The sequence below is a fragment of the Leptonychotes weddellii genome, chromosome 11 (assembly GCF_054177405.1).
Source record: "Leptonychotes weddellii isolate Sample4059 chromosome 11, ASM5417740v2, whole genome shotgun sequence".
In the NCBI taxonomy this organism is placed as follows: domain Eukaryota; kingdom Metazoa; phylum Chordata; class Mammalia; order Carnivora; family Phocidae; genus Leptonychotes; species Leptonychotes weddellii.
This window is the reverse complement of record NC_138379.1, coordinates 4,436,070-4,453,174: the sequence shown is the minus strand read 5'-3', so window position 1 is coordinate 4,453,174 and position 17,105 is coordinate 4,436,070. Positions and strand designations below refer to the sequence as shown.

General features: G+C 58.7%; 2 protein-coding genes across 2 annotated transcripts in view; both read right to left on the bottom strand.

Annotated features, from left to right (window-relative positions):
- Positions 1–1,610: 1,610 nt before the first annotated feature.
- On the bottom strand, positions 1,611–8,991 carry ACY3 (aminoacylase 3; the record flags this gene model as incomplete). The annotated part of the gene is given in 12 exon segments (XM_081798518.1): positions 1,611–1,723; positions 4,584–4,688; positions 4,691–4,786; positions 4,833–4,839; positions 6,674–6,718; positions 6,721–6,797; positions 6,956–7,003; positions 7,006–7,075; positions 7,149–7,597; positions 7,600–7,720; positions 8,293–8,369; positions 8,523–8,991. Coding segments are annotated over 12 exon segments (1,677 nt in total), but the record flags the coding sequence as incomplete, so codon positions are not given.
- A 6,436-nt stretch (positions 8,992–15,427) lies between these two features.
- LOC102729673 (aldehyde dehydrogenase family 3 member B2) overlaps positions 15,428–17,105 on the bottom strand; it is a 3,347-nt gene continuing 1,669 nt past the window's right edge. The window contains 4 exon segments of the mRNA XM_081798509.1: positions 15,428–15,996; positions 16,267–16,329; positions 16,332–16,365; positions 16,904–17,101. Coding sequence (XP_081654635.1) covers positions 15,812–15,996; positions 16,267–16,329; positions 16,332–16,365; positions 16,904–17,101 — 480 coding nt within the window. The 3' untranslated portion in view covers positions 15,428–15,811.

Sequence of the window (17,105 nt, the reverse complement as noted above, 5' to 3'; positions counted from 1 at the left end):
CCAGCAATTCCACTTCTAGGCATTTACCTAGAAATGGAGAATTGCACGAAAGGAACTGGGGGCAGCGACCTGGACAGATATGTGCACATCAGTGTTCACAGCAGCACTGTTCCCAATAGCCAAAAGGTAAGCACCGCAAATGTCCATTGATGGATGAATGGATGAGCAAACTATGGCCTATCCAGACAACGGAATATTGTTCCCCCTTAAAAAGGAAGGACATTCTGCGGTGTGCCATGACACAGATGGACCTTGAGGACGTTACGCTAAGTGAAACAAGCCAGACACAAAAGGACAAATCCTGAGCGATTCCACGAATCGTCCGATTCATAGACAGGGAGGAGAACGGTGGTTGCCGGGGGCAGAGGGAGTGGGAGGGGAGTGCGCATTTCATGGGGACAGAGTTTCAGTTTTGCAAGAGGCAAGAGTTCTAACGGATGGTGGTGCTGGGTGCACACAGTGTGGATGTCCTTCATGCCCCTGAGCTCTACACTTAAAAATGGCTAAAATGGAAATTTTGATGTTACGTACATTTTACCACAATTTAAAAATTAACACTAGGGAAAAAAAAGTCCCGAAACACGGACTGTTAGTTTCTAGCCGCACCCTAGCCAGAGCCAGTACTCAGCAGGTGCCTCATCTGAGCGTGGGGCTCGGCCTGGGGCCCCTCACAAAAGCCCCTGGGGCGGGCTGCGGTCTGGGAGTGGGTGCGCGTCTCTCCTCCTTCTGAAGGAGGGGCCACATCAGCTGTCCATTCCCCAGAGGGCCAGGAAGGCTACAGGGGCTGAGGTCCCTCAGCACCTGGACCAGGCCGTCAGATGGGGGCAACTGTCCACTGTTCAAAGGCCCTGCGGGGGCAGGCCCATCACCCAGGCAACCAATGCTCCAGGATCCATGGTGCTGGGTCCCCAAGGGAGAGGCTCGGGGCTTCCCTGGGCCTGGGGCCTTTGCAGGCTGGTCGCTGGCTCCCGAGTCTTCGATGAGCCCATCCCCTGCCCACCTTGGTCAACAGGCCACCCTTGAGTGCTCTCAGGAACTCAGGAGGGGCCTGTTCTCTGCCTGATTCCTCTCAAAGTAGGCACCCCTTGGGGTCAGGATTTGACGATTTCCCACAGGCGTGGAGTCAGGTCTGGAGAGGAAGTTAGAGGCTTCTTGTCCAGCTCCTCCCCCACCCCCACAACCTTGATACTCAATGGGTGAAGCCCAGAGAGGGGAGGGGACAGGCCCAAGGTCGCCCATGCCTGAAAAGGCTTTCCCTTCTCAGGAATGACTCATTACCCCTGCCCGGCAGCACCCCTATATTTGTACCTGGGTGGCTGTGAGCCCATCAGCCCTGCCCTGGAGGGATCTGAGGCCTCAGCGTGGGGTGCCCCTGCCCCACCCTCTGGCCCAGGACCTGGGTCCAGCGGGATTTCCTTGGTCCCCACACCCAATCCCTGCCCTGCCCCATCACCCCGGAGCCTGAGCCCAGCCGTGGGGCCACCTCGGCTGCCTACACGGTACCTGCCATGGGGACAGCCTGGACGTTGGCTGCTGGAGGAGCCCTGCTCAGCGGGGCGCCGGCTGCAGCTGCCACCTGAGGGGCCCCTGCCTGCTGGGAGGGTGGTCAGTCACTCGGGGTCTCCTGGCCCAATCAGCGGCGCGGCTCCGTTCTGCAGGACTGTCCTTCCCTCGGAGCGATCGCTCACGTCTTGATTCTCCACTGGAGCCAGGCACCTGGTCTCTGCAGGTGGGACCCTGGTTCTGGGGGGAGGCAGGGCCCCTTCTCCAAGCCACGCTCACACTGGACTGAGGCTGGCGGGGCTTGTCCAGCTCCAGGCGTGGTGCTGTGTGGGAGGAGGGCAGGTGGGAAGGCTCTGACGTGGCAAAGCCTCCTCTCCCCCTCCCGGTCCCCTCTCCCAGCTCCCTCCCTTCCCCAGCCAGGAGACCCCCAGCCGTTCCTGATCAATGGACCAAGGCGCAGGGTGGGGGCGCATCTTGAGGACCTGTTGGGTGGTCCGCAGGGGCCCTGGCCTGGTGACTGGAGGGGCTCGGAGCCTACAGGGCCTGGAGGAGGCTGGGGAGGCTGGGGAGGCTGGGGAGGCTGGGGAGGCTGCAGGAGCATGAGGGCTGGATGGCAGCGACGCTGCCCTCTCACGGGAACCCTGACCCCTGACCCCTGACCCCTGACCTGGGGCTGCTGCTGCGGCCTGGCCTGGGCAACTGGGGCAGGAAACACAAGGGGGCAGCGTCGACAAGCCCTGGCAGAGGCAGAGCCCCTGATGGCTCTGACCCATAAGCTGCGCAAAGCTGACGACTTCCTGTCGGTCCCCGTGCCTCAGTTTCCCCAACTGTAATAAGTGCATAATCTCTTCTATCTGGGATAGACAGCAGTAAGCTGTTCCTATCCTGATTGACAGGGCCTACATAGTCCCCAGAGGGTGGGAGCCTGGCCCAGGTCAGAGGTCACTGGTCTGTCTGTTCTCCCCAGCCTGACCCGGCACCTTCCCCAGGCTGCCCCTCCTGTCCAGGCCGGCCATTCAGGGACACATAGATCGCCAGTCAGGAAGGCACAGGGGGGTGGGGCACCCCCAAACTAGTTGCTATCACTTGATAGTGCTCTTTGGCCATTTCATGGCCCAGGGAGGGTTATCGGGCTGGACTCCAAGCTAGCCCGTTCTGGAAGGGGGTATTTGAGCCCCCAGGCCAGCTCTAGGTGAGAGCGCCTCAGGGTGTGCTGGGGTCCCCAAGGCAGGTGTGACCCCCTCCCCCAACACACCTCCTCTACTGGGGACGTGGGGTAGGCAGAGGCCCATACCTGAGAGTGGCCATGGAGGGACCGAGGGTTGGAGGGGCTGCTTCTCTCCAACTGGGACATCCCGGCTCCTCCCAGAGCCCCATACCGGGGGGCCGACCTCTCTTCCCTTCAGTTTAGGGATGCTGCCTGCTTCGGTCTCCTATACCCCAGGGTCCTGCCAGGCGAGCTGGGAGAGGTGGGCGGACTCCTGGCATAGACCCATGCCCAGCTTTGCTGTTTGCCCTAGGGCAAGATACGGGGCTTCTCTGTGCTTGTGAAGGTCGCAACGGCTCTCAGGGGCCACCCAGTGGGGTGTGGCCAACCAGGCCACACTGTCCCGGGATCCACAGTGGGACCGTTGGGAGAGGGGAGAGATGATGGAGGGGCTTGGGAGATTCCCACAAATCCTGGTGGCTCCCCATCAGCCTAGACTCCCAGGAGTGGGCCAGCCCGGGATTCTGTTGGCTACTGATGTGTGTGTGTGTGTGTGTGTGTGTGTGTGCTTGCACTCAGTTTGGGTCTGTGTGATGGGAAACACCCCCTCCACACGTGTGTGAGCACACTGACACGCACACAGATGAACTCAAGGCCCAGTGCCCTGTGCGGGCTCCTGCGTGGACACACACACAGCTCTCTTGCACACGCACCGTGCACACAGGCGCACCTCTCTGCACAAGCTCCTCCCCAGCCGGCCTGCCCTTCCTGCCCGAGGCGCCTGCTGGCCCCCCTGCCCCCTCATCCATCTTGCCTGCCAGCCCGTCCCTGGTGCCCCCATATCCTTCACACCTTCTCATCTTGCTGCTCAATAGCAGGAGGCCGCGTGGCAGCTGTGGCCGCGGGGAGATGGATGGGCCAGGCAAGGGTGCAGAGGGGCCGGCGAGTGATGCCGCCCGTGGCCGGAGTGCCGGGCCCCCCAGGCACCTTGTCAGGCTTAGGTGGGTGTGGAAGCTGTCACGCTGTGTCCAGTCTGGCCTGCAAGGACCCCCTGCAGAGTGCCTGGGTCAGGACTGAGGGGACCCCAGCCGCGGACCCTGTGCCTGCTCCTTCCTGGGGGGCTGAGGAGTTCCACGCAGCCTCCCTGGTCGGACTTCCCCTCCCCCAAGCCAGGGCACCTCTTCCCCTGTCCCTGCACCTGGCCGGTCTGTCCTGGGTGCAGAAAGCCTTGTCGAGCTCCCCCTTGCCCCAGCCCGACTCCCCCTGAGCCCCCGTGGTCACTGTGCACATTACACATCGGAAACGCACATCAGGCCTGTGCCCAGCCACATATAGATCCCCCCAGAAGGACGCCCAAGGCACTGTGGTCTTGGAAACACATGTGCGTGCAGTCACGCCCACACCGCACCTGGGCAGGCGCACCCGTGGTCCCCCGCACACGTGTGCACGCACACGGACACAAGCCTCTGCTCGCTCAGACGGACTCCCTGGCCCTGGGAGGGAAGGCAGGTTGGGGGCACCCCTCTGTTTTCTCCAGGACAGCTTTTCTCCAAGTGGGATCTTCCCCCTGGGCACTGATAGGCAAGCGTGGGGACAGAGACAGCCGCTGCTGGCCCCGGGACACGCAGCATGTCCAAGACCATGCTGAGCCGGACCTGCCCCAGATCCTGAGGTCACAGAGAGATCATGCAGGACAGAGGACACAAGCCATTAACCCCTGGACATCTTCCATTTTATAGATGGGAAACTGAGGCACAGAAGTATGGGGCATGGCAAGAAACAGGGTACACAGCAGGTGGCAAAGAGGGGCCCTGGGCTCCGGATTGTGGCTCAGGACCCGCTGTTCGGATGGGAGTGCTGAGCCTGGGCAGACCTGGCGTGGGTTAGGGACCTAGGGTGGGGGCAAGGGCAGGCACAGAGAATGTGAGCTTCTCAGTCTGGAGGAGGGCAATGCCCCTCTCATAGTAGGCGGCCTCATGATGAACACGGGGTACACAGTGGACTCCCCCTCATAGAGCACATCCTCATCACTGAACATCTGGAAGACGGCCATACTGGGCTGCAGTGGCTGGAAGTCTCAGTCGTGGGAAGAGAGCCAAGGGCCAAGGTTGCTGGGGCCGACCTCTACCCTGGACCCTGTGTTTAGAAATGGAGACAAGTCGCCTTAGAAAGACAGTTGTCACTGTGGAAGTGTAGCCTTGTGGTTAAGGCACAGAGAGTAAGGCTGCGTTTGAATCCTTGCAAGCTGTGTGACCTTGAGCAAGTCACTTAACCTCTCTGGTCCTCAGCTTCCTCGACTGTAAAATAGGAACTATAGTATCTTCTCCTATCATCCTGAGGTTTAAATTAAACCGTTAATAGTGCTTAAAACAGTGTCTGACACACAGTAAATATAATATAAAAGTTTACCAAATTTTTAAATTATGGGAGAAGTCGCGGCGCCTGGGTGGGGCCATCGGTTGAGCGACTAACTCTTGGTCACCATCTCAGGGTCGTGAGATCGAGCCCCACGTCTGGCTCTGCACTCAGCATGGAGTCTGCTTGAGTTTCTCTCTCTCTCCCTCTCCCTCTGCCCCTCCCACTCATGCTCTCTCTCTCTCAAATAAATAAATAAAAAATAAAAATAAAGAAATAATTGTGGAAATCACTGAAAATAACTGTTATGGCTTAGCATCTGTAAGGAAGTGGGCCCCAGCCCTAAACCCTAGAAAGATGGTGTCCCCTCCCCCACAATGTTTTACAAGTCAGAGAACACCTCAAGATAAAACACAAGCTGTAAGAAGAGCAAAAAAATCCAACCAAGTTCTGATTTTTCCCACAAGTGTTACTTTGGTTCTTTAAACAATTTTTGAAATGTCAAAGTCTTTCCAATATTTCTTTTTCTTTTGTGCCCATGCTCTGCGGTGCCCTCAGCATGTGGCAGGTCTGCCTGCTGGGTCACTCCCAGGTTTGGCCATTCCCATGGCGGGGTGTGTGTGTGTGTGTGTTCTGCTTGCGGGGGGAGCTGGACCCCACCCTGCTGTCCCCCCACAGGGATGGACAGGGCTGATGGAGGAAGGAGGTAGAGGGCCCTGGGACAGAAAACCATCTTTGCAGAAGCTCAGTATTACATTTGGTCATCTCTCATACTGGGGGGTCCCCACCTGAGTTCCACCGGCAGGAGAGGACCCCATGGCCCACAAGGACTCATCTTAGAAGGAGGGGCTATGGCGGCTCGCTGGGCTCAGGGGCAGATCTCTGCGGTTGACGGGGGAGGGCTGGAGCCAACAGAGCATGTGGTCCCCTCTGAGGCCTCTCCCGCCCCCGAAGGCCAGCTGGGAGTCTTGGGGAACAGTTACTAAGGAGGCTAGGGCTGGGCACCTGGCGTGGGCAGCCCTGCCGCGTGGACACTGCAGGACACAAAGGCCACGGAAGGCGTGCACCTTGTTCGACAGCGACCCCACGTGGCAGCAGGCAGAGCGGTAGCTGGTGGGCTGCCCGCTCTCCGTCTCCTCCCTGCCAGATGTAGAAGCAGGATTCCTGGAACATTCAGGAAGGGGAGGCCTGCAGAAAGAAGGACTTGCTGGGTTCCCTAACGTGCAGAGGGATGCTCGAGGAATTAACTGGAAAACAAAGAGAGGGTTCCATATTTGCGCCTCCAGGCAGGTGAATTGGGCGCTGGCTGCCCCAGATCCCTGCCCTCTGCCTTCTGCGGCCAGGGGAGACTTGTCCAGGCTGTTGAGGGGCCCCCTCCTGCCCTTTGCAGGTGCTGTGCAGATCTCCGTGGCCCTCAGTGCCAGGCCTGCTTGTGGGGTTCCAGGGAGGCAGTAGGGGCAGGGTGTGGCGGGGGCAGCCTCCTGTCTGATCCTGATTCTCAGGTCCTGATGACTCTGTGGGAGGCACCTGCGGTCCCTCCCTCTGGGCCTCAGTCTCCCCTGATACCAAAGCTGTGACCCAGGAGTCTCCCCACCATAACACACACACTGGCAGCTGAGGATGCGCGGTGCCTGCCGGGTCCCCAGCCTCAGTGTACGTGGGAAGTCCACTCTGCCCGCGGTTCTATCGGCTTCCAGCTCCAAAGCAGGAAAGGCCACGCCTGCGCCAAAGGCTGGGTGTGTGAGCCTGTCCCTGGCTCCAGGCCCAGGGCAGAGTGGGCCGTGGGGGCCACGCAGGGCTGGTTTCCAGCCTACCCGTGAACCTGGCTCCTTGGCCCCTGGGCCAGGCCCTCGCCTCTCTGGGCCTCAGTTTCCCCGAAGTCCCCACAACTCTCAGCCTGGTTGAGGAGTTCGATAAAGTCCAGGACTTCGGTCACAGGGTCCTCATCTTGGTGAAATGGTCTGCCCGCAGCACGCCCTGAGGCTGGGGTCCCAGCTCCAGGACTGGGGACTGGGAGGGGAGGGGTCAGGCTGGCGCCCCAAGAGGGCCCCTGGCCCTGGCCCCGCCCATCATCTGGCCCCGCCCTTCTAGGCCCCGTCCCCTCGTCTGTTTCTCCCGAGGTCGCAACCCACGCATTCTGTCCTTGGCCACGGAGGCCAGGGTGTAACCCTTCTCCTGCTGAGGGCGGAAGGGGTGGCATGGGGAGAGCATGGAGGGAGCACCGGGCACCACCCACCCCAGCGCAGCCTTCTCCACCCTCTGACAGAAAGCAGGGAAGGAAGGGACCAGAGGGCCTGGAGGACTTGCAGGTGGCAGGCCCCCAGGGACTGAAGCCCAGAGAAGGGGATTCAAGCCAAAGAGGCAGTGGCAAACATCCCAGGTGCCCCCTTCCCCACCGTCCCTCCCTCTGCCCTCCGGGGGGCCGGGCCACCTGTAGGTGGTAGCCCAGCGGCATGACAGAGACGTTGTGGGCAGCTTCTGTGATGAGACAGGTGCCCGTGGTGCTGTGCAGGTCAAAGACAAAGTTGAAGGCTGGCCTGAAGCCTTGGGCCCCAGCAGCTGGTTCAGCTCTCAGGCCCCTGTCACCTGGTCTGGATCTTCCAGCTTGGCCCTGGCACTGCAGGAACAGGAAGGGGGTATCAGCCCCCTCACAGTCTCAGTTAGGGATCAGGGGTTTAATGGGAGGGCAGCCTCATGCTGCCCGCAGGAGTGACGTCCCCAGGACCCTGCAGGAGACACAGAGCAGCTCAAGGGCTCTTCCACCGTGGCCGTTCCTGCTCTGCTTAGGGCCCTCGCTGGCTCCCCGCTGGTCCCATCGAGTCCAAACCCTCAGCCCAGCCCTACCTGCCTGCCCACCTGCCCCATCAGCTTTCACTCCAGCCACACTTCAAGGCCTTTGCACATGCTGGGCACTTTCCTGGAATCTCCTCTCCTCTCTTCACCTAGTTAACTTCGACTCACCCTTTGGGGCTTGGCTGAGATACCACCTCCTCCAGGAAGCCTTCCCTGGCTACCGGTGGCCACGTTAGATGCTTCATGTTGCCCCACCCCTACATTTAGCCTCCTGCGTTGTGGTTGCTGGGTTCTTCCTCTATCTCCCCCAGCAGGCTGGGGACAACACCTCAGTCTTATTCCCCAGTTTTTCACCTGAGCTGGACAAAGCCTGGCTCAGAGGTGGGGCTCAGCGAATACCTACTAGAGGAAGGTGTGAACGGCGGTGGGGATACAAGACAGGCAACCACAGCCTGTGGGGCTGATCGGAGGCAAAACTTGGGTCTGGGGAACTCAGGAGGCCCTGACCAGCCTGAGGTCAGAACGGGCTTCCCGGAAAAGGAAGCCTGGATTTTTCTGAACCGGAAAGGGAAGAATGGGCATCTCGGGCAGAGGATGTGGCCTGCTGGTGGCTGAAGGGGCCGGTCTGAGGCGGGGACTTCAGTCCTGGGCAGGGCTGCCTAGCAGCGAGGACACTCCAGGTGAGGAAGGTGCTGGTGAAGGTTGAGGTCACAGCCCGTGTGGCGGTGGCAGGCCGCTTGGGGAGAGCATGGAGGGAGCTTGGCCAGCACGGGCATGGTGCAGACGCTGAGTCTCTGCAGCTCCCCTGGGGCCTGCAGCCAGCGCTGGGTCACACCTCTGAGCCCCAGGAGCCAGAGGGGGGCCCCGGCCCTGGTTGGCTCTGACACCCATCCCTGACGAGCTGTGTGACTTGGGGAGATCCAGTGCCTTCTCTGGGCCTTGGCTCCTGCCTGTGGAACGGGAGTGACTCTCTCCCGGCCTAGGCAGCTGCGAGGAGTGAAGGAATGAAGAGGCAGTCGCGAGCTGGGCAAACACACGGGCACCGCAGACCTCGGCCTGGCCAAGGCCAGAGGCACTGGGAGGGTTAACGGGTCCCACTTCTTCACAACAGCTGGGGAAACTGAGGTCCAGAGGGGGGGTCAGAACCTGTCGGGGGAGAACGACACGATGTGGCTTCTCTTAATGACCTACTCTGGACTGACCAGTTACCACCGCAGATCCAGCCCCGAGGCCTGACGTTGACCTCTGAGCCTGAAGGGACCCTGGTGCTGGAGGTGGGGGAGGGGCAGTAAAGAATCCCCCAAACTGAGAAGGCACTTTGAGGCCAGAAAACGAAGCCGGCCACCCCATACAGTTTACTCAGGGGCATCGAGCGGACGATGGTCCTGCTGTGCGGTTACTTCCCGCGAAGTCTGGACCTTAGTCCGCGGATTTCACACAGCGAGGACGGGCCCAGGAGGACCCCACAAAGGGCTCGCGTGCACCTGACAGCTGACCTTTAACGAGACCAGGTGGTGCCACCTGTGATCGGGAGGAGAAACACCACGTCATCTCTAACAGATTCATGGGAGGCCAAAGCCAGCCTGCCCCGATCCGAGCCTGGCGGGTATTTCTAAGGTAGGGGTACTGGTCTTCAAGGCGCCCAGAACACGTGGCCCCAAGAGAGGTCATGGAGCAGACGTGAACGAGACGGAGGCCAAGGATGGCTCAGTGCTGTTGGTTCTCCTGCTCCTGGGACCACAGCTCAGCCTCGGGGCAACAGGACTGTGGTGCAGCTCCCAGAGGAGTCTGGGTTCCACTGTGCCCCAGAGTGGGGGTCCCATTTAACCCTCATGCCCATTCTAAGAGGGAAGTGGGAACCCCGTTGTAGAAGAGAAAGGAACGGAGATCCCGAGAAGTCGAGGGACAGGCCCCAGGGCACCCGCCTGGAGCGATGTGGATCCAGCCCTCTAGGTGGGGGAGCGGCTGCAAGAGGGCGGGAGATGCAGACCCCAAGTGGAGGTGGCAATGGGGCTGAGGTAGAGGGAGGGTGCCCTGGGCAGAGGGAACAGCTGAGCCGAGGCCTGGACAAGCCCCAGGCTCTCTGAACAGCTCTGCGTTACTGGGTCATAAGCAGCAGGACAACATTTTTTCCATGTCTGGATGACACTGTCTCTAGCCTGGGCCTGCGCAGCCACGCCTGAGAGAGCAACAGTGGGGACCTGGGAAGGGTGGAGGCAGGCTCTTGCAGACAGGAGGCAGTCATGCGACCCTGCTCCACCAGTTAGAGGCGATCGAGAGTCTCATTCTGGGGCTGCTTGTCCCCAGAGCGGCCCCCCAGAGCCACATTTCCCTTGGAGGCTTTGTGCCCGATCTGAACCCCAGCAACCGATGGCCAAGAGGGCAAAGAAGGGGATGAGACTGGTGCAGCGAGGGCAGCAAAACCCCTTGAGACTCTTCAATGAGCAGGGTCTTCTGTTCTCTGCTCAGCGGCCCCACTGCCCAGACTGTGGCCCGGAGACCCTCTGATGGCCTCTCGATCCCTCCGGCTCCCTTCTCAGTCCAGGGTTTATTTTGAGGAAATGACTTCCTGGGGCAAGGGTGGGGAGGGAGGGCATCTCTTAGACCCAGGCCCTTCTACCTGGGCCACCTACCCACTCATCACTTTACCCATCTGTCACCCAACTGCCCATCGCCTCATCCATCCATTATTGGGGAAGGTCATGGAAAAACGGGATTGCAGGCTGAGCCACGCACTGGACCCGGGCACTCGGAGGCTCCTCACCCCCTCCCCTGTCCTTGGAATGTGGGTTTGGCCTGCCTTTCCTGCTCCCAGAGGCTGCCCTGAGGACATAGCTGTGAGCCGGACGATGGGGTGATGTTGAAAACCAGCACTGTCTTCTTGACTGTGCCCAGTTAAGGCCTCTTTCTCTATAAACTTTGACGATTTGGCGGGCAGAGAGGGGACCCACCCGTCTTGCTGCTACCCAAGACAAGTCTCGTTTGTAAGGTTTGTAAGTCCGGGGCCGGGGCCAGAGCCTGCGCCCAGTGGGGAAGTGGGACTTGCTGAGGTTGGAGAAGGATGTGCGGTGTCCCCTGCTCAGCTGGCTTTAGGCCAGCAGACCAGCTGGCGGGAGCAGGGGGAGCTCAGCGTGCTGCTTGCAGAGCTGGGAGGGTGCAGGCTGCCCCAGGTGAAGACCCAGGCCCCGTGACAGAGCCTGCCCGGGACCCTACGAGGTGGAATCTCTGAGAAAGGGAGGACGATGAGGAGAAGAATGTTGTGCCACTTGTCTGAGCCCTCACATCAAGAAAATTTTTAAATGACCCCAGTGGCCCCAAAAATCCTAGGAGAAAACTTGGCATTGTTTCTCTGTCCCCTGTGTGCTGGGAAAATAGTTCTAAGTCTTGTCCAGGCTTGAAATGTAAACACCCCAGGAGAGAACCAAAACATTGGCCACGGAGACTGAAGGCAAGAAGGAGGAAAGTGGTTTTTAAAATACAGACTACTGGAGGGCGCCTGGGTGGCTCAGTCAGTGAAGCGTCTGCCTTCGGCTCAGGTCATGATCTCAGGGTCCTGGGATCGAGCCCCGCGTTGGGCTCCCTCTCTCTCTCTCTCTCTCTCTCTCTCTTCCCCTCTCTCAAATAAACAAATAAAATCTTTTAAAATAAAATAAAACAAAATACAGACTGCTGGAGAGGCTCCCTTGGCAGGTGCATTATACTGAACTCTCATTTGTATTCTTGCAAAAGTGCTTCATCTTCCAGGAGATTCTTGGAAAAGACTGACAAGTAGAGGTTTCTGATAACTAAGATCATGTGGGAGGGAGAGTGATGAAACTTTCACGTGCTCCCCCAAGGCTACCTGCCTAGCCCCACGATCTGTCATGGGATGGCAGCCGGGGACCTGTCCCTGTTCTCCTTCCCCACATCAGTGAGATGGGCCCTTTCTGTTGAGGACATAATGTTAGCAAGGGAAGATTTGCCTCTGCTGCAGGACACCCTGCAAGCTTCGCTGGAACATCTGCAAAGGAGAGGATGGGGCTAAACCTACAGAAAACCCAAAACCCAGGCACCGCTGTAAGGTTTGGGGTTTTGACTGATAAGACTCAGGTTGTCCCCAAAGCTGTAATTGAGAAGGGGCAAGCCTATCCAGCCCCTAAGCTTGTGAAGGGGGTGCAAGGCTTTGTAGGGATTTGGGGGTTTGGGATGGCTTTTAATACCCACCTGGCATAGTGCCCCTGTCCCTTATGTCACCTGGTAAAGAAAAGGCACCTGTGGGACTGGGGATCAGTGCAGCAAGCCGACCTTGAGAAAGCAAAACTACTAGTAAAGCAGATTAAAGCTCTGGGCATCTCCCAGGCAGGGCTGCGGTCTGAGTTAGATGTGTCTCTGCCTCTGGAAGGTATGAGCCAGGCACTGTGGCAGGGTGAACAGAAAGGGACAATGCCCCGAGGGTTTAGGTCCCAGCTTTGGAAGAGGGAGGAAACCCAGCGCCCCCGGAGAGCACCTGGTTCCTACCTGTGTACACGGTGCTCCTCCAGGTAGAGCCTCCCGCAGCCGCCGGGCGCAGTGGCCAGCAGGCTGAGCTCAAAGTAGTCTGGCCAGTGATACACATGAGCCACGGTCTTTAACCCTTTGCATGGACAGCAGGTTGTTCGAAAGGGATTAACCTTATGGCTTCGAAAATGTGAAGCTGAGGGGAAGATCGGGAATGAGGCTTTGTGGGGGCAGGAAATGTGGAAAGACATTTGGGTTCACCTGCAAGAGCCTGAGGCAGTCTCTCCGGTTTTCCTATCTCGGTGCATAAGGCACAAGCCCTCGCAATCCAGAAGCTGATGCTCCAGCTCGCAGCCGAGCCCTAGCGACTGACTCTGGAGTGGATAGGGCCGATCGGGTACAGGGAGAGTGGCCACCACCGTGCCCCAGCAGGATGGCACTCTGCCAAGGATGCCTGATTGCCCTTTGGTACAGTGACGTGGTTACTGCAGTAATAGTAGGTCCTGTGTGCTCTAAACAACGCCCAAGACAATTGCCAGAAATCTGGGGCCATCCACCAGAGTTCCCAGCCACTGAGCGGCTGGCTGATCGATTCTGTCAGCCCCCTCCCTCTATATATGCCTTGGTTTGTGTGGACACTGCGTGTGGCTTAACCCAAGCTGCCCCTCGTTGCCGTGCAGACCAGGGAACTAGAGAAACTGACTACCACGTAGAGATGGCTTCGTTGACTAGACGGTCAGTGGGGGCCACATGTCAAAGGTCATGGTTTGCCAGACCAGCCAATAAAGCATGACACCGAATGGAGGTCCCATCCCCCCTCCAACCTGCAAGCAGCAGGGTTGGTAGAAAGGGGAAAGTTGAGTATTAAAGCAGCAAATTCCATTTTCTTTTTATTTTTTAAAAATTTAAAGAAACGGTAGTTTCTTAAGATTTATTTATTTATTTGACACAGAGAGAGAGAGAGAGAGAGCACAAGCAGGGGGAGCAACAGACAGAGGGAAAGGGAGAAGCAGGCTCCCCGCTGAGCAGAGAGCCAGACACGGGTCTCGATCCCAGGACCCCGGGATCATGACCTGAGCCGAAGGCAAAGGTTCAACAGACTGAGCCACCCAGGCGCCGCTCAATTTTTTAAAGATTTATGCACTTTACTGAGTGTTACACCTCAATAAAAGTTAACAATGATGCCTGATAATAAGGATGATGATGGGTGCTCGGGTTCTGGGCGGCATCTCCTTAGACCCTAACCCCACTGCCTTGTAATTACTCATTCACAGGACCGCTAAGGCACAGGGGAGCTTTTGTGCAAAGGACTGGAAATGGGAGCACAAGGCTTGCAGAGAAGGGGCTCCGGCTGGCACTCGGCACCGGCCTTAATCGGCCCACGCACTAACCCTGTGTCGGCAGCGTGTCTGGGGGCGGAGGGCACTGCCCAGCGCCACCCAGACAAAGGCGTGGACGTGCCTCCGGCCCAAAGTGGGGGGCAGTGGCTCCCCTGAAAGCAGCAAATTAAATTATTAACAGGTGAAACCACCTCGGCTGGGTGAACTAAAGTACTGTCCCAGGTCTTGATGCACTGAAATAACCTACCAGTAGGCCTATTGCCCCATATACCAGATTGGGGGCCCCCAGTGAGGCCCCCAACACGGCAGAGGTATAGAAGCAGTGGGAGACAGCCATCGCCCCGACTCTCACCGAAGATCGATGTGCTCTGCTGCTGAGAGCACCCAGCTCCATCGCGCCTGGGAGAGGAATTATCTACTGGGATTTACAGTGGGACGCCCCCGTCAGAATGGGTGAGTTAGTTCACACCCTGGGTCAAGGGGACCCACTCAGTCTCCCCCAGGATCCCCTTGTCCTGCTGCAAGCCGGACCCACGGAAACACACTATACCTGGATTGGAACGCACACCGCCAAGAGAAGGGAGAAGGTGGGGGTCCCCGTCTGGCATAGCCACACCCGGTCCATCTCCCACGCCCGACTGTCCTGCCTTCCCCAGCCAGCATGTATGGAATGCACAACCAGGTCAAGTTTCTAAAGCTGCCACCCTCCCTCTCCTCCGGGCCCATGCACATTCTCTTTTCCCCTAGTCCTATCAGCTGGCCTCTGTCTCTGTCCCCTTCACTGATTTAGAAGAATTGTAGCACACGTAGAAACCTCTACCAAATTCAATCAGCAAGCCTTGTGATAACCAACAGAGCCTGTCCTTCCTGAACACTGACAGGTCTCCGCTGAGAAGAGCTGTCCTCTGAAATAAAATGGCCTTATTGCCTTATAAGGAGGCCCCTGGGCCATTACCCAAATAGAACATCCTGTGTTCGCACCTCTCAGCAAGTCCCTATTATGTACGTCCTTCGAGTCCACCCTGTGCCCTTTTGGAGACAACCATCCCCCACAGTTCCCAGGGAAGCAGGACCATCATACTGTCCCTCTTCCCTCTTCCCTCAATCTCAGGCCACAAACCCCATCTTCCCAAGGCTCTCAGTGAAGTAAGAGTAGGGAAGGTTGGAAGTGGGCTCTCAGGATGAGGACGAGGGAAAGAGTAGTGGACTAGATCTGTTCTGCTAACTGATCCCCCCTCCTCCCTATTTCTCAGAAAACCCCCCATCATTCAGCTCTGCTCTGTTTTCCTGTATAAACTCAGTTCAGCCCTGTGCTGTCTCTAGACCTCAGTTTCCCCATATGTCAGATGAAGTGGCTAGATTTAGACTCTGCCCACCACGACCTCCTTCTGGGAGTCCACGGCAGGATGATAGACGTGTCCGCAGTGTGCACGACCCGTCCTGTGCCCATAGCAGACATGACTAATCAAACTTTGCACTCTCTCCTATTGATTCCACCCACCCACGGCATCAGAGTCCTTGCCAGTGACACACTTTATGGTGACATCAGCCATTAGCCAGATCCAGGCTCAAGATCAGATCACTTCAGGTCAGACAAACCCAGCTCCCCAAACCAGGTGTGAATGGAGCTGCTAGAAATCGCTCTGTATTTTGGGGGTCCTCCTGACAGCAGCCCAGGTCAGGGAGTTGGAGGTGGCGGTGGCCACAGGCAGCGCTACAGTTTTGGCCCAAGCCCGACCTTAGGTCCCTCCCCAGCAGCCACCCACCCACGGGCTGCCTCCCCACCCCACTTTTCTCTTAAAAAAAGAAAAGACATGGCGCTCTATTCTGGGAACCTAATTATAGATCTGATACAAGGGGTCCTTTCTAACCACAAGAGCTCCGTCATCAGACATATCTAAAGAGAGGGTCGGGTCAGTGAGTCTGTCAGGGGGCTGCAGAGGGGACTTTGGCCCTGAAAGTGACGGGACCAGCGGCCCAGAGGTCCTGCCCAACCAGGGCCTGTTGAGACAAAGCCCCAAGAGCAGGATCTTTGCACTCCCGGACAGGACCCCCACCTTTCAGGGACCACTGAACACCTGGGCAGTAGCAGGACAGAGGGGTGGTGGAGTTAGGGCGCTGGAGGTGCACGGGGAGCTCACAGAAGGGTGCAGCTGTGGGAGCCCAAGGCCCAGCCTATCAGCTGCTGCCTGCTGTCAGTGTAGGGCGGGTAGTGGAATTCACTGAGCTTCTCCAGGCCCGAGGGGGAGAGCAGACTGGCACGGTGGTGGGAGAAGGTGTCGAAGGAGAACTTGCCGCGGTATCTTCCCATGCCACTGTTACCTGCATGGGCACGGAGGTGAGGGCCTGAGGCAGGCAGCCCAGCCAGCCTTCGCAGCAGCCCACTGCCCAGGCGGGAGCCCCCAGCTGGCACGGCGCTCAGGGAAAGCCAAGCCACTCTAAGAGCCATTTTGCAGATAGGGAAACAGGGCTTTAGAGACCCAGCGCCTAGATCAAGTTAGAACAGAGGGTGAAGGCAAAACTGGGCCCTCCCAGGATGGGAATACCAACCCTGGGGGTGGGGGCTGGAGAGTGGAGGAGGGCAGGGCTCACCAACTCCCCCCAGCGGCAGGGACGGCAGAATCAGGTGAATGAAGCCCTGGTTGCCTTAAAAATGCCGCTGCTGGTCCGATCCAGCATCTGGGTCACTACCTGGGGGGAGGTGGGAGAGGCCCGGTGGTGGGCTCATCATCAGTAAAGAGGACTTGAGTCCCCAACCATTCCATGGGGAGCAGAGGAGCCTCCCCTGTTCCCATCCTCTACTGAGATGTCTCCCCTGTGAGCACTTTCCACACAGAGGGGAGCCCGTGGCGGGAAGGGGAGCCAGCGCCAGCAGGGCACAAGCCCCACCGTGGCCAGCCTGGCTCTGACTGTCGGGTCCTGGCTTGGCTCTGCCCCCTCCCCCCTCCGGAGCGTCTCCTTGCCCATACAGGGCCTTTGCTTGGTTTAGGAAGACCAGGCTCTCTGGGTAGAAAAAAGCACCTCTTCTCTTGGTGGAAGCTGCCCCAGCCACACATCTGACAGTCTTTTGGCCTTGCCCAAACCCCCTCTGGCAGGAGTCCTTGTGCAGGGAACGGCTGTCCGGGTGATGCTGCCCTAACCCTCCCAACGTGGGCTGTCAAGGGGAAGGTCACGGGTCTGCACCTTTTTCAGCCCCTCTCTTGTCCCAGCCCTGCCGGAGCACCCTCACCTAATTGCTGTTGGAGAAGGCATACAGGGCCAGGGGCTTCTCCCGACGGTTGATGAAGTCGATGGCCTCGTCCAGGCTCCTCACGTTCACGATGGGCAGGATGGGGCCGAAGATCTCCTCCTGCATCACCGGCTCGGTCTCCTGCACGTCCACCAGCACCGTGGGGGCTGCGGGCACAGGGGACGGCTCAGCCCTGGGGCCG